The following is a 22,479-nucleotide window of genomic DNA, read 5'->3' as shown; positions in this document are numbered from 1 at the left end:
CTGTAGCATATGGGCCCGCTGTCCACGCGGGCCCTCGATTTGAATATGCCCCTGCGTTTCCCGTCGATTGCAAACTCCGCTCTCCACTATCCGTCTGTCGGCCGCAGTGCAATCCAGCGAACTCGGAAGTGGTTGGAACCCACGCGGACTTCGCTCCTGGTCACAGCAAGCTCGCCTCTACGCTTCACCATTCGTGTCGCGGCTCCTCGTCTCCAGGACGCAGCATGAGGCCAGCCAGCAGTGTTCGAGATGTGTTGTGTGCGACGGGATCGACCACAGTGGAACTACTCTCCTCTACTCTTTCCTACTCTTTCTAATATTTACTTTTCCCTACGCTCTCCTATTCTCCCCCTATATTCCCACACCCAGGCGCGGTTGTATGTTGGTGAACTCCCAAATTAGTTCAAAATGTCCCCGTACATTTCTTTTACCCATTCCTTTTAAAAACGACCCGCCGCGGTGGCACAGTGGCTAAGGCGTTGCGCTGCTGAGCACGAGGTCGCGGGCTCGATTCCCGGCCGCGGCGGCCGCTTTTCTGATGGAGGCGAAAAGCAAAAACGCCCGTGTGTACGAGATTTCGGCGCACGGTAAAGATCACCAGGTGGTCAAAATTAATCCGGAGCCCTCCACTACGGCGCGCCTCATCGCCTGCGTTGCGTCGGCGCGCTAAACCACACAATCAATCAATCCTTTAAAAACGAACCACTCTCTCCGCACATGTCTTTGGCCATGAAAGCGGGACTCACTCTCTCGCGGCGGCTTCTCTCCCCTCCGGTAGCCCCAGACGTCGATGGCGCTGCTGGCGATCATCATCACCACCACCAGGACCAGTGCGGTGCTGGAGACGGGGAACAGAGGCTCAACACTGCGCTCCCGCCATTGCGGCGTGGGAGCTCGTACGCCAATGGGAGATCTGGAACATCTAGGGCGGAATTCTCAGTTCTGTCCATTTCATGTGCGCTTCAAAGTGACCAGAGCAATCGACACGCGTGTGCTGCAAGACACGCAAGCCGGGTCGTGGGTTTCTGTGCAGTGGTACAGCTTAAAGGTCCAGCAAGCAAGTGCAACTACGTCACGTCCTGAAACGGACACTACTCAGAATTACATCACCGACTTCATGACAGCCGGCTGTCGTCGCTGCTGGATCGCTATACACAAAGCCGCCAGTGATTGATGGTGTCATGGGTTTTTCGGCGCAGGGCCGAAGGTTAATATTGATAGGTGCGAGCGAAAGGATCCGAGTAAAGCCACGCGTGAGTGGTATTTCGCCCGGACACAACTTCCGCGCATACTATTTACAGCGCTTGAAAACGAGAGACGTGTAGTCTTTGAGTATACAGTAAAGGAAAGGGCAAGTTTAGCTGACCGCGAGGAAAAAGGGTCACAAATAGGCGAATCTGGGGCTCACATGATGGCCAGCTGGGCCTTGGTGATTTCTTTGGGCTCATTTGTGGTGCAGTCTTTCACGACAACCTTGGCGACTCCCTGGGTGACTGCAAGAGTGGAAAGAAAAGGAAGCGCAATGGCATTTTGGTTACTAACACATGGACGAGAGATTATTAAGAAATGAGAGAGCGCGTGTAAAATCTTCGATTCATTTCTCTTACCTGATCTTTAAACGCGAATAGACGCATATACTCCCGGAGTATATTGGAAGGGTATTGGGGTATGAGGCTCAGAAGTGGAGGGGGGGGGGGGGAGGGGGGGGAGGGCAAAGAGAAAAAGGGGATGAAACTTAGGCGGTGCCTGATCTTCACTTCCCAGGAAGTGCTGCTGTAGCGTGACCCTTCCACTCTAGGTTCCGAAAACAAAGGGAAGCGAGCTGGAGTTGTGCGGAGAGCCTTTCTTTGTCTTGTGTTCAAGTACAGTTTCTGCGCTATTTTTGCGATAGCCAATCTGCTATCAGCGCAGCGGGAGAGGACTGGCTACCAATGAGCTCACCCAGGGGCGTAGCAGTTATTAGTGATCTAAGATGCTCCACATGGCGCATCACCGCATTCACTGCAGGCGTTGCGGCCGCTTCTGCTGCGTTGCAGCGCTCACGGTACCGGCATATCTGTTCGGCGCCACGTCAACCCGAGAGCGTTCAACTGGATAATAATTATTACGCATTCACAACTCACAGCGCTATAGGTGACCACGGATTTTTGGTATGCCTTGGATTCCTGCGCTCATACATATAGACTATGTTTGTGAAAAATAAATAATTATACTACTGTCACACGGGAAGTCTAATTACATTAGAAACGTATTACCAGAGTCCTTCAATGCTTTTCTGGTCACGAAACTCCGGCCGAAGTTTCATTCAGGGACAAAAGCTGCCGCTAGGATCGCCCCTGTTAACGTGAAGGCTTCGCCGGAGGTCGACGACGCTTGCTGGCCGGCTGTTTCTCCGTCGGCACGCGCCTACTTTCATCTGCTCTTCATTTCCACCAGTAAAAATGCTAGCGAAGTTTTTGAGTCAGTTTTTGAGTCAGTCAGTTGTTGTTTTTGAGTCATTTGTTGTCCCGTAGCTCAGTTGTGAAACTGAGGAAAGACCACGGGTGTTACTGAGGCGCATATGTTGCAGTGTTCGTTCGTTCCGGCAAGCACCGCTACGTTCTCGCTTCAAAAAGGCGTACATCTGGCGTTTTCAATTTTTGACTAGCCTTTGCAGCCGCCTGCATGATTTGAGTCAACTAGCGCCAGACTTGAATATGTATTCAGCCCTGGGCGCGACATGCTGCGCTGAGCAAATAGGTGTGCAAACGTACAGCACGTTGGGTTAGCGCTGTGTTTGCGCTATTTTATAGCGCGCTAATAATGCAAAATAATAAACGAAATTCGGAAAGTTAGCGTGGACAGCAGAGAAAAAAACCCTCACGAAATGGAAGCAGAGTAATGGGCGCGCGGAGGGGCCAGGGTAGGAGTAAATGCCACAGTTTTGAGCTACTTTCTCGGCTGTTCTCATCGGCATAGGGTGTCAACAGATAAAAACTCGCCCGCTCAGTGCCTGTCACACCCCTCCCACCCAAACGGCAAGTTAAAAAACATTGATTGATTGATTATGATGTTTAACGTGCCGACGCTACACAGGCAATAGGGCGCGCGCCGTAGTTTAGCGCTCCGGATTAATTTTAACCACTCAGGTATCTTTAACTTGCGCCGAAATCTCGAACACACAAGCGTTTTCTCTTTTCCCCTCCATCAGAAAAGCGGCTGGGAACCCGCGTCTTTGGGCATATCAGATAAGCACAATGCCTTTGCCCCTGGGCAAGCGCGGCGGGCAAGTAAAAAAAAAATGTATGCAGGCAAAGATAGCCATGCTACGCTTTCCGAATTCAAAATATCTGGTTGGATAACCAAAATCACAGTAGCTGCAGTCCGATCTTTGTGCGGCGACGAAACGCGACGACGTTTAGCAGACGGATTTTCTCGTTGTGAGCGCGATCGTGGCTTGGGCTTCGTAAGATACGGGGGCAGGTTTTCAAATGTCCGGGGCGACGCGGAGCTTGAGCTTCTCGCGCTGCAGAAGCACAGGTTGTCCACTTATTTTGAACTCATCGGCTCGAATAATGTCCATGGGGTCGAAATATTTTCCGAACACACGAACGGCCTTCGACTCGAAGCTGAAAGCGTCCGTCTCCCGTCGTGGAATGGCTCGACCTGTCGCGTTGTTCGCGGTCGCTTGGGAGGCAGAACAACGAAGCCTTTTCCGTTGTATTCCGATAGCCAGAGCGGCAACCAGGTACACAGCACGTCAGAGGCATGGTAGTTCACATAATTTGCCCTTCGTGATGAGCTTATAAAGCTATATCACACAACAAACACCAGCAAGCTCGCGCTCCAACGCGCTGCAAATACGGCCGCCGCCGTCCAAGCCGCCTTCACCAGACTCGTAGCGCCACCGCGCGGGAGCGTTGGTCCCCATATGAAGCTCTCCCATAGCGTTACGGAGAAGTTTCGTGACCAGAAAAGCATTGAAGGACTCTGGTATTACGTTAGCTATTAATGACATGCGGTTTCGTCGTGCGTGTCTACAAGGCGAAATAAATGCCATTTGAAAATGCTAGCATTGATGATTAGCAGACGTGAAAGACTATACGTGAAGGACGTTTTTATGTGCTGTAAAAAAAAAAAAAAAACTCAGCCAACTATTTTAAATTAGAAGAAATGGCTGATAATTACTATACTCCCTAATGCTAAATTTGTGCTCAGCGCGAACTGCAGTCTTCTCGGTGACGACGCATGAAGACCGGGCAGCTGGACGGGTGGCGCCACCACTCGGGGCTCCCCTCGTCAGTGGAATGAGCCAGTGCATTGGACTACGCCGCCTTCCGTTGTTTTTGCCGTGTTTTCTTCGGTGCTTTGAATGTTTTGGTGGTTTTGTGAGCGGATATGTGCGGTGAAACTAAGTCTAGACAGATGTGTTGGGTTCTTAGATGCAGTAACGGCTATACGTAAACTTTTCGGACGCTTCTAAAGTTGGGTATGGGCTACAATGTTATCAGAGGCTTTTTGCAGCGATACACGCTTGGCTACACCTGATCTTCAGATGAATAGAGCTACTGTTATTAGTATTAATTTCTTCTTAAATATACTAACGGCTACGTAAACTCATTGGACGCTTATAAGTTTGGGAATGGGCTACATTGACATCAGCGCTTTTTGCAGCGCTCTGCGCCTGGCTTCGCGCTATCCGAATAGGAATGAAACTATTATTAGTAGTATTCATTCCGACGCTTTAAATGATCTTAACTGGTTTCAATGACTACGGTTTCCACACCAGCCTTAACGACGGGATACCTCAATACGTGCGGTTTGAGGAGAAAGGCCCTTACGTACGAGATAGATTACCATGTGGCCGTGGAAACGTCGCGGCAGTTTACACTTTCTTTCTGTAACCGTGAGCTTTGTGCCTTCAGTTTTCGTGAGTGGCAGCATGAGAGCCTGAGAGCTGAAGCGGAACCCTCACGTTTGTTGTGGTCATTTTACAAAGACCCAAAGTTATTCAACCACCCAACAGCCCAAGGTACAAACCGCCCCCCCCCCCCCCCCCCCCCCCTCTTTCCCATTTTACCACCTGCGTGGAATAAAGGCTGGCACCGATAGTTAAAAAATGTGGCAGTGTTAACTTCAGCCCGCGTTTTTTATTGCCTAGTATTCTTGATTGAGTACCTAAAAATGGTGTAAGGCCTTGTGAAGAAACCAAATACGTCGCGTCTCAAACAGGGTCTCAAACAGGGGTGCATCAGCCCGAACCCTTCAGCACAGATGCATTTCCGACAGGCTGGAAGCAGCTTGGATTTGTAGAGGGGTGCGTGGACGTGCAAAATTAAACAACAAAATCATCCAGCCCTCCGTCTAACGACGACGATGGCTGAACGCGAAGCTTGCTTCATGCGAAAGATAATGGGAAAGGGTCAAAGTCAAAGACGCGGCGTGCTGGTCGAATTCAAAGCTCAACAGCGTGCTGGTCCAATTCAAAGCTCAACTAGTCGAAGTTTAAATCCAGATGGCAACCAAGGAAGCCCGCACGAGAAAGCTTTGCCATAAACCATCATCGTCGTTAGACAGAGGAGTGCATGATTTTTCAAGCGTAGGTGGCAGTTTGTAAAACTCGACCGCGGCATTCAGTTATGAAATTGAGGGCAAGTTTTTTGCGCCCTCCTGTCTCTCGTCCTTCAGGCACGCAGGTATTGTTTTTTTTAAAAAAGCCATTAACCAACTAGCGAACAACTGTTGCAAGTCTTATAAAGCAATGCTTTTCCGCCACAAGCAATAACGTTCGAAACCATGCCGTATTTTCTCTGTAAACGATTCCCGATGGCAGTAGTCAGCGCATTTTTGTGAAATTTCAAGCTGTATCCCCCTGAACCCTTTCAAGCTGTATCCCCCACAAGTTTGCAACACACGAGGCGACAGAACAACTTTCTTCAGAGCATCGGGCAGATGATCGTGTGTAACTTGTCCTTTCTGCTTATTCGCGAGGTTCAGTGCTCAGAGCTCCTACATAATTATTGAAAATGCCTACGCTTTCCTACAGTATTTCTGAAATGCTCTTATGAAGACTCAATAGCCTAATGCTACGTACCAAGCAGCGGGTTCCTACACGCAAATCGCACAGCAGGAAATAAAGCGGCTGTCTTCTATTTCTTTTGTTGTCGTTGACTTGTATCTGATGAACGTTTTTTTTTTTTTTTTTTCTGTGCCCAACCCATTAATTTTTCTGCGCCACCACAAACGTCTCATTAGTAGGTTTGAGGATGTTTCGGAAGCTCACAAAGATCGTGTGGATATTTTCTTCAGGCGGTATGGCATACGTTCCCTTCACAAATTGGCGTTCGTTATGGCTGCGTGCAAGAAAGTGCATATTCCGTAACGTGCGTCGTTTATTCACATGCAAATACAATGAGAAGGTTTGTGCTACGTCACCGCGATCGCGCCCCAGACAACGCTGTCCAGAGTACTCGAAGGCGGGCTTGTGCCCTGAATTTCTATTGTAACCATCGTTATCATAACGAACTGACTCTCAACCTGACCAGTTACGACATGATTACGGTGTTTGATATATACTCGGCTTGATATATACTCGCTAACGAACGCGATAAATAGTACATGTGCATATATTACAAAAATCTAAACCGCTGAATATTTACAAACAGCTCTTCGTTGTTTTCCAATCCTTCCACGCATAAAGAACTAATCCTGCAGGTCTTCTCGGTATGGCGGTCTATGAATTGAAGAGAATTACTTTTACTCTCTTGTCCTGGACTGAGGACCCGGCCCACTAATAAGCTCAATTTTTCTGTTGAATAAAGTTTTCTTCTCCTCTTCCTCTTGAGGGCAGTTTTCCTGTAGCACATATTTGAATATTGGAGATATATGGCTGTGACAAATGTACCGAAATATCGCTCCAGGTGTGAACAAACATAGTGTTACTGTATCGTTGCCGTAGATGTGACTCGTTTCGATCAATAAACCTTCATACTCGCCTATAATAGACACAGCGGGTTATTTGGAACTCAACCTACAATTTTTGCAGCCGATAGTGCACATCGGCATATTTTCATGCCTTAACAACGTAAGGTGATGTGATACAATACTTTCGGGCGTTTGGAAAAGTTCCAAAACTGTTTTGCTTTACATATGATTACCGGGAATCGTAATGCCTTCCGACAAAGCCGACAGCGCCGAGGGCCTGTAATTGGTTTTGGTCGTGTTTTTTCGCTGTTGTTGCTTACTAGAAGCTGGCTGTTCCCTTTTTTCGAACGTTTGCTTAATACAGTAGCTGACGCTTAGCTCTGACTCTTCGCGCTCCGCACAGGACCGCTTACGCAAGGAAAGGGGCGAAGCCGGCAACCTTCCTACCGTAGCGGTATCCAAAACTATACTTTAACTCATGCTTTCAGCTATTGTATGCTATTTGAAGTCTAATATTATGATAAAAGTTACGCACACGCAAAATGTGGTGCGGGCAAGCATCAAATGTCAACCCAACGTAAAGAGACAGCAGGGATAGCGAGCCCGAGTGAAGCAGACGACAAATGTGAGAATCCCTAAGCAGAAGTCACGGAGGCGCGCTTCCCAGCGCCGCCCGTGGTCGCGCTCACCGCCAGTAGCTGCTGCGTCTCAGGAAGCGATCGCGTGGTGAGCGAACGCACGGCGGCGCGCGCTACTCTGCCGTTATCCCGCAACACGTCACCGCTGTCGAGCATGTTGTTGTAAATCGTGTTTGTACCTCCCGCGTAAATGTCAGCGATGGTAAGCCTGGATAAGCGATGGTAAGCCTGCGCCGTAGGCGAGAACTGCGTCTCAGGAAGTGAATGCGTCATTATCGAGCGCGCGACGGCACGCGCTGCTCCGGCGTCATCTCGCAGCCCGTCGCCACCACCCAGGATGTCTCGCTGCCTCCCCCTCACACTTTCACCATGCGCCGCCGCCCAGGAGCCTATCGCACCGATTCGGCATACCCCCTCCTCGCCGCACTTTCTCCCCACTCCTCCTCCATTTTCTTTTTGTCTTCGGGTCTCCCATCGTTTGCTCGGCAACGAGGACAAAGCCACCGCCAAACTACAGTACTGGATAAGCGGAGACGTCCAAGCAACAAATCCGTATCTGTGTGGCAGGCTACCTGACGGAGCATTGCGAAGGTGCTCCTTTTCACTCTTTGAAGAAAAATGAACAACGAAGCTGTGGGGCGTAATATTATAGAGTCGTTTTAGCGGCTCGTTGTCATGTAATTTGTTTCCGAATGCTTCCAGTAAAAGAACCGTTACCGCCGTTTTCTGTAACAACCGTTCCTCTTTAGATGGCACACAGTAATTCTGTAACGTTTACAACTTCAGCGTGAGCTAACTAATTATGAAAAGTAAGTGAAACTCAGCGTAATGGTATAGGCGTCTTTGCGGCTTATTGTTATGCAATTTTTTCGAGACGCTAACACGGGAATTAGGAGCTGTTTTCTCTAGTCATACTCCGTCCGTAGATGGCGATGCCTCGCTGCGCAACAGGTAATGTGGGAAAGCCAGCTTACAAAGACCAAGCTTACACCTATATTTTTAAAGTCGGCTGCACCTCTAAGCGCAAATGCTCTGCTGGGAAGAAACTTCTTCAGGGCATTACACGCCGTCACATACCAAAGTATCAGTGCCCCTGGACCTCTATTTCTTTTTTATGAATTTTTTCCAGACGCCGAAGGTGTGACGCACTGGTTTACGATTCCGGGGAGTTGAGTGGGCGCCGCAAGGTGGCGCTAAGCCCGCGTGCGATTCTTGTCTACATCACTATGCTGCCAACGATAATCTACTGGATCCTAGCCATAAACAGCTTCACTGTAAAAACAAGACGAATGGACATATATAGATTTACGCGTACGTTCATCAGTTTATTATTACACTTACTTGTTAAGCGACGGGCCACTGCGGCCTCTTTTGGTTCGGAAGATAATGCTCGGAATGTGTCCACCGAATCGATTCGGTCACCGAATGCCGTTCCCGTAGAATGTCATTCAGTATTCCCCTGTAGCACAAAACTAACGACATTACCAGGTAATGTCGTTCGCCCTGAACGTCATTATGTTTTCGCTGGTACAGGCGTGTAAAACTGGCGATGAACTATTTCGTTATTTCTCTATCAGCACTGAAGGACCACAGGCAGAGGGGGGGGGGGGGGGGGGGGGTATAGAGCGGAGCGTATGGCTATTCTAGTTCACTGTAGTATGGCTTTGTAAAAATTGCTTAAGGGGACGAAGAGATGGAAGAGAGGGGAGTGACGGAGCTTACGCGTGTCCGCGAGAGCCTGGATGTCGTCCAGGGTGCAGTCGGCGATGGTGCAGATTCCCAAGCGCATGCCCGGCACTCGCCTGTCTTGTTGCGCCGCCAGCAACTCGGGAAACTGGGAGAGGGAAAAGATAAAGATGCGGGGCATTGAAGCTTGCATCTTTCTTTTATTACTCTTTCCCTTGATCCGATCATCATGCCAAGAAAAACATGCTGAGAAACAGAATTCCCGGTGGAAAAAAGCGCCGCCAGAAAACTAACAAGTTGGCAGGAACAAGTACGGACGTCAGATGAAAAAAATATTGCCAGAAGCCAAGTATTCTTGCACAGAAGCCGATTCAGTCGTGTGAGTGACTTTAATAAATTACTGCAGGATTTTTACCAAATTCCGGTTGCACCGAACACACGTATGGGATGAAAATTTATTAAGGCATACGACGATGTCGCAAAAGAACTCACATCCACTCCCCGAACGTGATGGCGGAATTCGTTAGTATACTATGGTTAAAAAAATAAAATAAAAGAGTCGACGTAAAACCCACTCTAAAAAAAAATACGTGTTAGTTTAGTATATCGTCTGGAGTCTGGTGGGTCAGATACTTGAGAAGCATTTTGACGAGTAAAATCACTGCACCACCTTGTGTGCAGACTCACCTTTGCATGTGCCTTACGAAAGCGTAGCTTATATTCTGCTAGTGAACAACGCTGACTGAAGCTGATTCGCGCATGGCGGTCAGTAAAGCACCAGGGCCTTGATGGCATGCTTGAGATATTGTATTATAAAGCGAATTGGCTGCTTTTGTAGGCTAAATACCTTAGTCGTGAAAACGAAGGTAACGAGGGCGTGACGGAACCCGGTGATTTTAAAACATTGCAATTAAATAAATGTTTTGTGCAACGCCCGAGAATGTTTATTCAGAAAAGTGGCATGCACATTGCCGGTGTTATCGCGTAAGCGTGCGCACTTGGCGGCGAAAATAGGCCTCCACGACATTAGTCAGCTGGGAAACATTTTCTTCCTTTGTGTTTTCGGGATTTCTTTCACTGCAGTAACGACTGTACATTGGGATGTGACGGGATAAAATTTTCTCTGGTGTGTGCCCACTGAGGAGATAGCATCGAAACAAGACTGCTCATAGATAAACGCCCGACGTCATGTAGAATTCGGCCAAATGAGGCCTACTAACATGACATTGAAAGTTGCGTCCCGGAGCGTTTAAAAAGTTAACTTCTCATGAAGGGAGGTCATATTACGGACTTACTGATTGCGGCTCAAATGCGCTGCATTTCAATGTGTCGCTTCGGAGCTATGAAAGGACAGCTGAAATTTACAGTTAAAAGTTTGAGCCTGACATCCGGGGTATTTCGAGTAAAGTGGATTATCTAACCGCATTTATTTGCAGTTGTATACAGTAGAAATATGTCGCACTTTAGTGGTTTGTTTTGTTAGTTTTTCTGGCATGACATGGTGTTAACTGGCTTTATGTATCCCCCTTTGTTTATTTCGCTGTTTGATATATAGTGGTGCTGGTATTCAAAGCGTGTTATTTCAACAGCGTTCAGTATTCAGCCCGTGGCGTGCCTGAGTTCTCTCGTTCGCTGTTACTTCCTGTGCCGTAAGGTCGTCGTCATCATCACCGCAGCACAAAGTACGTTAATGCGCGCTGTATCGGTGCATTCGGCCACCCAGAGCCCTTCCTTACCCCGTCCTTCTGTCAAAATGACCAAAATACTTGAAAGCAACAAGGTTGGGTTTAATAACTGCTACGGCGCAGCTGGTACACCGTCCTGCCTGCCAGTATCGGAACTTTGATCATGGGATCGTTATTCCTACCTCAACAGAAAAGTCAGTTGACTCACTCAACACTTTATGTAAATAATCATTAGTTTAATGAACGGTGGCTCGTAATTCATACAAGGTACATTATGGCGAACGTACGGGCGTTTGCTGCGGAAACTCGCCATTTGCTTTTGTCGAATAAGTTGGAGTAACGTAAGCATTATCTTGCCCAACTGAAATCGGTCCCCGCGAGGGAAAGCCCTGGAGCCGATGCACTCAAGCGAGGGCGCGGCCAGCGGCTCTCACCCGCTCGTGGGCCATGAGGAAGGCGGGCAGCATCTCGTCCAAGAAGGAGGTGTCATTGGCCACCTTCATGTAGATGTTGCAGTACTGCCCGCGCGCCTTCTCTCCTCCGTTCTGGTCCAGGGCCACCGTCTCCACGCACTCGTCGAAAGCTCCCAGGTCTGCCCAGCTCCCCTGGAAGAGCCCCGTCGGGTACTTGCCGCTCGCGTCGATCACTGCGAGGACGGGGAGCGTGCAGTGATTGAAAACTGTACCCCACATTGGGATACAGATATGTGCTTGACGTTCTCAAAGCACTTTTCCTCAAATCATAAATTGGCTTGACTGCAACTTCACAGCATCTGGGCGTTTTGCGGCAGCGTTTCGTTAGTTTTGATCAACGTTTCCAGTATGTAAGGAAAACTTCAACCACTCGGTTATAACTGTTGAAGTCGGTCATATGTGGATTTCCTTTGAGGTAGGGAGAGGGAAGTAAGATTTAGAAAGGGACACGCTGCCCACTTGTGGTGCGTTCTTTCACAGCAGACAATCGCACGTGCCGCCTTCTTTTGGGCTGCAGCTTCAAATGAGGAGCTTCTGTCTAGGTAGAGAAATGCATTCTCGGAATACTAATCTCATTGCACACTTCGTACAAGAGTGTTACGTAAATGTTTGTCCTCAGGATCATACACCCGCGGGAAAACGAGAGAAAAAAAAACGCACTCTGCTCCATCAAATTCGAGCCTAATCATAATCTAAGAATAATTTTTAGGCCATGATGGTATCTTGACCTGCTGATACGACATAGCATTGCATTTTGCTGTCGTTAAGGGATATGCCCGGGGACTTATACCCAGGTCCCATTCAAGGCATCGCAAAGTCGCCCCGTAGAAAAGCAGCACCAGACGAACAACCAAATGTTGGTGTATCCAGCGGGACAGAACGTATCATCTAAGTATCTAGCTGCACGCACGAGCCCCGAGAGGTCGTGCGGGTGCCCATGACGCCACTACCGTCAGCAACAAAGTTAGAGAACCCAATTTGGCATATCAGGTGAGCGGTACTCGGGTGGCTAGCACATCCTGAAAGAGTGGCCCTCGCCACACTCGATATACCTATGCAAGTGAGCACGGCGGAACAGTCGTACGAAGGCTGGAATTGAAAGAAGAGAAAATAATTTAAGATTCATTGGTGGATCTCTACGAATGTGTAAGCATCTCGTCTATATTTATCGAGAACTAGGGGCTGGGCCCGACGCGCACACCTTGCTCCAGTTTGAGAAGTCTGCAACATGGCGTTTACCGCCCGTGCATCGTTTCAAACAGCCGTGCACAGCGCTCTAACCGTCTCAGTGGCCGCGTTTGCAAGCTCTATAGTTACGCCATTGGCTGCCTGTCGCTCCTTTTGTTGTCTGCCAGTATTGGAATTTCTTCGCTAGCATTCTCATTCCTTCCTTCTACTGAACCCTTCCGCACTGGCTGCAGGTTCTGCGACGCGTGCAGGCGCGGCGGCGGGAGTCACAAGAACCGTTGACTGATTGATTGATTGATTGTGGGGTTTCACGCGCCGACGCAACGCAGGCGATTAGGCACGCCGTAGTGGAGGGCTCCTGATTAATTTTGACCACCTGGGGATCTTTGTGGTCAAAATTAATTCGGAGCCCTCCACTACGGCGCGCCGGATTGGAGTCACAAGAACTCTGTTGTGTGAGAGAGAGAGAGAGAGAGAGAGAGAGAGAGAGAGAGAGAGAGAGAGAGAGAGAGAGAGAGAGATAGATAGATAGATAGAGAGAGAGAGAGATAGATAGATAGATAGATAGATAGAGAGAGAGAGAGAGAGAGAGAGAGAGAGAGAGAGAGAGAGAGATAGATAGATAGATAGATAGATAGATAGATAGATAGATAGATAGATAGATAGATAGATAGATAGATAGATAGATAGATAGATAGATAGAGAGAGAGAGAGCGAGAGAGAGAGAGAGAGAGAGAGAGAGAGAGAGAGAGAGAGAGAGAGAGAGAGAGAGAGAGAGAGAGAGAGAGAGAGAGAGAGAGAGAGAGAGAGAGAGAGATACTTTGTTATTCAGCTATAGGTGCGGGGTGGTTCCTCATTTCAGGTAACCATGTGCCGCCACGGATCGAGTAGCCCACTCGACCAGCAGTTGATCTTGAGGTAGGGAGCTGCACAGCAGTATCTTCAACTGATCAGGGGATGGGGAAGGGGGTGGAGGGCTGGGTTATCGTCTGACTTTCCTATAATGTGCTTGAGAGTGCTTGGCTGGTTGCAGAATTCACACTGGGCGTCGAATTGTTTTGGGAATCACAGGTGCACTCTGATGATTGGATGGGTAAAGGTGTTAGCCTCCATTAGTCTTAGTGTGGTTCCTTGAGTCTCCGTAAGTGCTGGATGGGGTGAGGTGAGTGTTGCTCTATCGAGCCAGTAGTGTTGTGCAGTTTCTTGGACGGTTGTGAGCGGTGGGGGTTCCGGCATCTCTTCCGCGGCCGGCTGGGCGAGATCTCGGGTAGTGAGATGGGCATGTTTGTTGCCTTTCATGGAGGAGTGGGCCGGGGTCCACACCATTGAGACCTTCCTGGCCGATGTCTTCTTTTTTAGGATGCGTGCCGCCCAGCCCGATGTGAAGCTGCGGCATGCCTCTTGGGAATCCGCGAATATGGTGATAGTTTTTCTTTGCGTCAGAGCGATGGGAAGTTCTTCCGTTTCTTTAGCCGTCACTCGGGGAGTAGACACTGGTCAGGTGTTCCCGCCCGTGCGTCACCGCGGCCACCGTGGCCCTTTGGACGTTGTAGTGCGCTGCGCCGGTGTACGCCGCGGTAGCAGTTCGGGAAGAAATCTTGTTTAGTGCGGCACTGATGGTAGTTCGGGTGCATATTTTAAGGGATTGGGTGCACTTTAATGGATCAACGCTAAGATTCTGGGACGGCCTATGACTGGGACTGGTCTTGCGAAATCCCATTGAGTTTGGTTAGCACTTTACGACCTGTTCGTGCGCTGCCGAGCCGTGCCCTTTGATTTGACAAACAACTGGCCCACAATTAGTTCAGCCACGGTGTTGTGTAGCCCCCTACGGAGCAATTTGTCTGTCGATGTGCTCACAGGCAATCTGAGTGCTTGTTTTAGCGACTTCCGAATGAGCACACTAAGCTTGCCCTGTTCTGTTCTGCTGATGGTGACGTATGGAACAGAGTACGTTAAGCGTGACAGGACGTAGGCTTGAACTAGTCTGTCCGTGTCACCCTCTTTCCCGCGTCTATGTCGGTTCGTAACCCTGCTTATCAAATGCCTGACTTGCTCAGTGGTCTTTCTGAGTTGTCGTACACTTTCGTCGTTCTCGCCATCCGCCTGGGCGAGAAGGCGAAGAACCTTGATAGTCTTACTTGGCTTGGTGTCATGTCCTTCAAGAGTTACTTGGATGCTGTCGATGTCCTTGGTTCGGCGCCTCCTCACCCCAAGTAGCTTGGAATTTCGTGGCGAGCCCGACAGCCCACAGTTCCTGGAATATTGATTCACCGTCTGGGCGGTGAGCTGCGGCGTATCCTGCAATTCTCCTAGAGTATCTGGGACAGTCCAGAGGGTCACGTGCACAGTGGAAGCGGGCGAACGGCGCTTCGACTTGCAGCCCAAAATGTTAGCCAATAAACCCCAGTGGCGGGAAAACGCAAAGGAACGTATTCTCGTATTCTCGACTTCCGTCTCAAAGGGAGCTCAGCTTCATTATATGAGGTGCGTTCAAAACTACTGTAACTACTGAAGGTTGTACCAATGTTTAAATCAAGGAATCCAAATGATACTTGCAGTTACCAGCCATTATGCGTAATAACTACTCTTTCGTGAAAATGATTCCCACTACGGATAAATCAATTCCTTAATTGCAACCACATAATTTGTGCTAAACAGCATTGTTACACATACTTCAACATACGCAGCAATTATAATCTTATCCCGCATTGATAACTGTGCCCTTCATGAAACCAAATGGCGAAATAATTTGTAAGAAATTAGGAAAGAATAACACAGCTTGTCATTTACTGCTACTGAAGAAGTTGGAAACGTACTGCAACGTTAACGACCCAAATTAGTTCTTTCGCAGCAGTTTATTACCTCTAAAGAAGTAGTAATCGATAACTGTCATTACATGTACAATGGAATCCCATGCGGAGCGCCTCAATGCTCTTCATTTAGGCAGTTTTATTTTCTATTTAAACAAATGAAGTCCGTTTCTTTTTTACAAGTTCTAAAGTACGCAGACGACACCATGTTGCTCGCAGTCGGTGGAGTTCTAAGTAATAACATGGCTGATTTATCATACCTTTCAAAGTGGCTATTAAATTTTGTCTCCCGCATTGACAATTATTACTTATAAATAACGAGATAGTTTTTCACTCAAGGTAAAAATACATAAATTATGCCGAATTTCTTTTAGCCACACACAAGGGAGTATTTAAGGTGTGCTTTCTATTTAATACTTGGAAATAATTTTCATAAAGGCCCTCAAACACTTTCAGTTTAATATACTGCGCTGTCTGTAGTTGTCCTTAGCACCCGGTAATACAGGTTACTGCAGTAAAATGGGGGGGGGGGGGGCAGCGAAGGGGTCACATATGCAACCTATTTAACCCCGCTGCGGCGATTTCGAAAACAAGCGTAAAAAATAATATATACTCTATTTGATCACCAAATCAAGGTATTACTGCATTAACTTAGCGTACTTTTACCACACTTATCCTGGATTTCAAAATTGCCCTTTCAGTGAAGAGCATGATGATTTCTGACTCTCCCCAACCACTTTTCTTTGATTACACGTTCGCAACACCAGACCAGCTACAATTGGAAAGTTAAAACCTACACGATTATGAAAAAGTGTCTGATGAAAGGCTGATGGACTTCTCCAGTGAGCAATTACGGAATCTACTGACAATCGCAATATAATCTCTTCAGACGTTTTAAATCGACATAAAACTGTTTCATTTGGCTAGTCGCAATTTATACTTTTCTATGTGGTATCATTTATGGTGGTAGTGTGGTATCATTTTATATTTTGCTTCATTGTACCGTATTTTGTTTTGGTCTGCAATAATGCATTTTCTAATTGAACCGCACACCAACCATGCGCTATCGGTTTATATGTTTTTGTGTTGTTTCCCGGATGTGCTCAATCAAGCGGCCCAATGAAAAAAAATGGCCCAGGTTTAACGCTTCTAAACCTAATTATTACGATCAAAAGCAAGGACTTCCGCACAGTGTTTCGGGAAATGGATGATTGGGTTCATCTTTTCGCTTGCGCTGAAGGGAACTCAGAGGCAGCATAGCCGGTGCGCCATCGATGGAAAGACTGAGGAACCAAGCACGCGAAAAGAAGCCGCAAAAGCACGGCATCCGTGTGCGTGCACCCATGTGTTCTTTAGTCTTAGATCCTGTAAACTCAGCCAGGGCAGCGTTTTCATGTATCAGTCGTTAAACCCTTGCCTAGTCATGCAGTTCGCTTGCGCTGAACAGCACGCACGCAGGAGAGGCAGCCATAAGACGCAGGCGAAACAGCTGTTTCTCCCTCGCCTAGTCACCTATAGGCGGTGAGCGCGACCACGGGCGGCGCTGCGAAGCGCGCCTCCGTGACGTCAGCTTAGGGGTTCGCGCATTTGTCGTCTGCTTCAGTCGGGCTCACTCTCCCAGCTGTTTCTTTGTGCTCGGTTCACGTCTGATGCTTCTCCGTACCAGATTTCGCGTGAAATCTTTCGAACAAAGGTAACAGCCAGCTGCTAGTAACCACCAACAGCGAAAATACCAGACCAAAACAAATTCCAGCCCTTCGGGGCTGTCGGTTTGGGCAGAAGGCATTACGATTTCCGGTTATTATTTGTACGGTAAAAGAATTTTCGCAACCTTTCCGAACGCTGAAAGGTATCGTATCACATCACTTTCCGTTTCATGGCATGAAAATATGCCGACATGCACTATGGCGCGCAAAAAACGTAGGTTTAGTTCCACATAACCTACTGTGTGCATAGGCGCGTGCTCGTTTTATACTTCTAACCAGTATGGAGGTTTATTGAGCAAAGCGAGTCACGTCTACGGTAAAGATACAGTAACACTATGTTTGTCCAGACCTGGGGTGATATTTCGGTTTCATTTCTCGCAGCCATATCGCCCCAGTAGTCAGATATGCGTTATAGGAAAACTGCACTCAAGAGGAGGAGGAGGAGGAGGAGGAGAAAGAGCAGAAAACTATATTTAATAGTAAAGTCGAGCTGATTAGTGGGACGGGTCTTCAGTCCAGGACAAGAGAGTAAAAGTAATTTTCTTCAATTCATAGAACATCATTCCAAGTAGACCAGGATTTGTTCTTTACTCTTGGAAGGGTTGGAAAACAATTAAGAACTGCTTAGAAATACACGTCGGTTTCGATTCTTGTAAAATATGCACGTATAGTATTTATTACGTTCGTTAGCGAGTGTATAAAACCTTCAACACCGTAATGAGGTCATAATTGTTGGGGTTGAGAGTCAGTTCGTTACGATAACGATGGTTGTAATATAAGTTCGGATCACGAAAGCCGCCTTCGAGTACTCTGAACAACGTCGTCTGGGGCGCGATCGTGGCGGCGTAGCACAAACATTCTTTGTAAAAATTGCTTAAGGGGACGAAGAGATGGAAGAGAGGGGAGTGACGGAGCTTACGCGTGTCCGCGAGAGCCTGGATGTCGTCCAGGGTGCAGTGCAAGAAAGAGAAGACAGCCGCTTTCTTTCCTGCAGTGCGATGCGCTTGTAGGGGCCCGCTGCTTGGTACGTAGCATTCGACTCTTGAGTCTTCATAAAAGCATCTCAAAATACTGTAGGGAAGACTACGCATTTTGAATAGTTATCGAGGAGCTCTCAGCGCTGATCCTCATGAATAAGCGAGAAAGGACGAGTTACACACAATTGTCTGACCGATGCTCTTTGTTTTCTCTCTTCTCGCGTGTTGCCAACTTGTGGGGGATACAGCTTGAAATTATTCAGATGTGTCAGAAGCTGGCACAAATAACCGAATTACCAAAAAAAAGGCTTTTTAATGCGCTAAACCATCAAAGCGGGTGATTTCTAGCGTAGGCACTGCTGCCCCTCACAAGCGGAGCGTAGAAGACGACAGCGGCGCGAGTCCCTAAGCCGACGTCAGAGCCAGAGGGCGCCACTCAAACATCTCACCGCCAAGCTCCGAGCCAGCGAAATGATGAGAGACGAAGCTTGCGCTCTGGCAGCTGAAGGTCATTGCGCCACGACGAATGACCTTGAAAGATGTAGCGCGGTAGAGCTTTCGCTCTAAAAATGAAGTCAGGAAATGTGACCTGCTGGGCGGGTGACGTCCGACGTTTGGACTTCAAACTCATCCGACGAGGTCCAGTTCGAATGAGTTTGAAGATCCAATATTGGTGTTGGCACAGCGTGAGGTTAAAGTGCTTGATTCTACGATTGGGCACTTTCCATCCTGTCGCCTGTGCATTGGGAAATGGCTAAAGGAAATAAATACTTTAAACGAGCGGGCTAATAATGTCTGACTATGTGTGATATATAGACGGTATGTGATATATAGACGGTATTCGTTGAAAAGTTTAGCGGTCAATTTCTGCGCTTGGCAACACTGGAAACGGCCACAGACATGGCCGATGCGCCACGGCATCGCCACGGACACGGCGCAGCCTGGGCCACTGCGGCCGCACGCCGAAGAAAGAAAAGACACTGGCGTGCGTAACCTGCTCCGTTCCGATCCGATTCTAAAATGTGGCGCCAACAGAGATGTTATTAATCGCACTCACAGTGAACTCGACGGAATACTTTGTGTTCGGCGAAGAGTTCGTAACGTGAAACACAGTCATGTGTTTCACAGTCGTGCTTAGCACGGATGAGTGCCGCCATCCCGCGGAGCCCAACGTAACGAGTGACGGCGCACCGTGGCCTTCGCGATCGGCTACCGGCGGCGCGCCGCCGGCAGCAAATCGCGGAGGCCACGGGCGCACTCACACGGTTGCACGGAGGAGAAAATGGGTGCCTGATCTGCGGGCCGTCCGCGCAACGTCGCCTAGCAACAGAAGCTTGGCCACATATATGGCGGCGCACACTTGGTTGCCTGCATACATTCCACGACATTGAATACCGAGGATTGCTGGGGTATTCGAAACTCTTCCCACTAAACTACGCATCTGGGGTCTTCGAACGCCGTAGGTATAGTTATGCATTCTTATACAGGTATACCTACAACTCGTCGCTCTGCCTTTAAATTCTCAAATCTTTTTTTCCGCTTGCAGTAAATCAATGCAGTAAAACCGCAGACACACAGAAAAACATTTGCAGCGAATTTCTGTGCGAATGCCTTTAGAGTACTGCTAATTCTGCCAGTATACTCCTTGCTTCCGAGTCTAGGTGAAATATCCGTCTCACATGCCTGAAGTCGAAGAAAATTTGAGATGGGTAATATGAAAATTTCGACTCATGCTGTCGCAATTAAGAATTGCTCTGGATGTTCAGGGCGAAATTTATAACTGCAAGTGCTTTCGAGGTGAGCGTGATTAAACAGACTTCAACCTCGATAGCGAGGTAGAGGCTGAGGTAAAGTCTAAAAAACTGTTATGAGGTTGAGGTGAGCTGAAATATGTGTAAATTATTCGCCACCGTTAGGACACACCGCATTTTAAGTAAGCTCTAGTGGCTGGTTGGGCAAGTGCGCACTCTTTTCTTGAATTATGTAATACACACGCCAGTCTCGTTGGGGGTGGTGCTGCCCACGGAAGTGACGTTAACGCACAAGATGCGGTCAATTGGCTCGGATTCAAAATAATTTTTGCGCTGTGGATGTGCGAACAAGTGAGCCGTAAAATTATCTAGTTATTCAAGAAGGGCAATTACCGAATTCACAGGCCAATCGGGTGTGCTGTTTCGACGCCACCCCGGCGAATCGACCACACTCGTGGCGTGCACCGGCCACGTTGGCCGAGGCAATGTGCAGCCATGCACAAGTTGACATCCCCGTTCACGAAGGCTGCTCGTGGGATAGCGCTCAAGTGCAAACAAATGCGCCGGAATTCTTAGAATTGTCTACAAAGCGTACTCTCTAACCGACACATTGCTCAGCTTGAAAGTCAGCTTCACTGTTATACACAAGTGCATTGCTGAGAAGAAGCAGAGCAATTTAAGCAGCCTTGTATCAAAGTGTGAAGACCCCACCAACCTCTATGAAAAGCTATGTACCGAGTTCCTTTAAATTCGAGTTCGCCACTACGCAGAAATGCATTGCTTTTGAATTTAATATTTTAAATACGTAATATTTTAAAAATATTTTAAATACCTTTTTATTGATTCTGAAGGTACCAGTCATGTAAATTCTCCCCAATCTAGCCATTACATGTGTTGACTTCGTCAATAATGCGCATCTAGGCAGACGTAAGGTGTCACGCTAAGGCATGACCAGATGTACACCCATGAAGCGCATTGCGTCATGGGCTATTGGTTTTTCTCAAAAAATGTTTATTGTCTCTTCCGCTCTCATTTTTGAACCCTTTCTTATCGATCGAATCACCTACATTGGCACTATCATGGCGCTCGCGTGCATTAACTTGGCCAATTAGGCATTTATTTCGCAGATATAAGGCACCACTCAATAAGTGCCACGCTTTTTATGTGTGGTGACACTGCCAAAGAATGCCTGGCCATTACAAAAGCAAACTGAGTGTGTGCGATTTTGGCGGACGCCAGAGTACCTGATGGGTCTATAATAGAACCAGAGTCCTTCAAGGAATCTGCTAGTACCTAGCTGGCTTCTAGGGCGTGCCTATAGTAGGCGAGGTATTCGTTGAGCTCGTAAGAGTCCAATACTATTTGCGTATGGTTTGACTTTGACTAGCGATTTGTGAGGCCCAAATATGTACAAGGTGAGGGGCGGGGGGTGAAAATGACACAATCCTGTTTTATTTGTTAACATCTAAAAAAAGGGATATTTGTTGCGCCAAGAAAACACAGCAAAAAAACTATAAAAATACTCAGTTTTAGGGTTAACCGTGGAAACCAGATTCCATTGCATGTTCCCTTAATTATCGATAGTACATTGTGGTAGCTATTGGTGCTCAAATGCAAAATGCGTTAGCAACTTAATAAGTTTGTCCACGAACACTAGCTTCTTTCCTAACTTATTTGAAGAGAAAGATTACTAGCAGAGGCGGAGGGAAGCTGGAGGGCCACACTAAATGAAAACCTCTCCGCACTGTGTGAGAATGGTATGCAGTACTTCAGGCGCACGCAGGCGCGCCCGTTGCCGCTTGGGGGAGGGCGAAGAGGGCGGGGGCCTTTCTTCCATTCTTCTTAGAGTGAATATTCTAGTTCACTCTAATTCTTCTCCTCCGCACGGTCATTTCACAAAACGAGGGAGCGGCGATGCCCCGAAAAACCAGCGTCACATTTAAATGAGACGCGGTAAAGGAGCGGAAAATTCGTGCGCAATGCTTGAGAGGGCAGAAACGGCGTATATAGATTAGTCTCTGCCCCCCTGTCGCGCGTTTGTCAAAGCGCACAGAGACGGACCCTGGGTACTCACGTCTGACAGCCCAGGGCTCGAGGTTCCGAATGGCCCTCGTGAAGCGCAGCAGGCCGATGGTGCAGCCGGGCGACACCTCGGCGTGCATCATCTTGCGCAGCAGCGGCGAGTTGTCGGCCGACTGAAACAGCTGTCCCAGCATCCGGCGGGCCGAGTCCATCATCGTCGACGGCGCCGGAGGTTCCCCGCTGGGTCCCGTGCCCGTGTCCGCCGTCGGGCTGCTGGAGTTGCTGCTCGTAGTGGACGCCGAGGCTCGGACGCATGGCGGAATCACCCCGACGCACAGCAGGAGAGAGATGGTGGCCAAGCCGAGAAAACGCACGGGGCGGCCTTGGCAGGCCATGGCCCAGTTTGGATACGTTGTCCTTCTTCAGGGAAAGAGATGCGACACGCAGCGTGACAAAGTCAGCGCGACAATAGGAGCCTCAAAAAACAAAGGGGAGTACCTAAATTTTCGAGGGAATTATCCTGTCTTAGCCCGGAAGCTCACGCTACATTTGCTCTTCAAGCACTCTGCAGTTACTCTTCTGTTCCAAGTACTTGAAGCCACAGTTTTTCGAGAGCTGGCGTTTGATACGGCAACAA

General features: G+C 48.3%; 1 protein-coding gene across 1 annotated transcript in view; it reads right to left on the bottom strand.

Annotated features, from left to right (window-relative positions):
- LOC144158531 (nose resistant to fluoxetine protein 6-like) overlaps positions 1 to 22,237 on the bottom strand; it is a 64,407-nt gene extending 42,170 nt beyond the window's left edge. Inside the window, exons 1-5 of the mRNA XM_077689494.1 lie at positions 21,895 to 22,237; positions 11,347 to 11,558; positions 9,264 to 9,375; positions 1,409 to 1,493; positions 747 to 838 (exon numbers count right to left, since the gene is read on the bottom strand). Of these exons, the coding sequence (XP_077545620.1) occupies positions 747 to 838; positions 1,409 to 1,493; positions 9,264 to 9,375; positions 11,347 to 11,558; positions 21,895 to 22,237 (844 nt within the window). The remainder of the gene's footprint in view (positions 1 to 746; positions 839 to 1,408; positions 1,494 to 9,263; positions 9,376 to 11,346; positions 11,559 to 21,894) is intronic.
- Positions 22,238 to 22,479: the final 242 nt, after the last annotated feature.

Source organism: Haemaphysalis longicornis, unplaced genomic scaffold (genome assembly GCF_048455015.1).
Source record: "Haemaphysalis longicornis isolate Haplotype H1 unplaced genomic scaffold, Haemaphysalis longicornis Haplotype H1 scaffold_1, whole genome shotgun sequence".
NCBI classification, from domain to species: domain Eukaryota; kingdom Metazoa; phylum Arthropoda; class Arachnida; order Ixodida; family Ixodidae; genus Haemaphysalis; species Haemaphysalis longicornis.
Note: the sequence above shows the minus strand (reverse complement) of the source record. Positions and strands in the feature narration are given on the sequence as shown.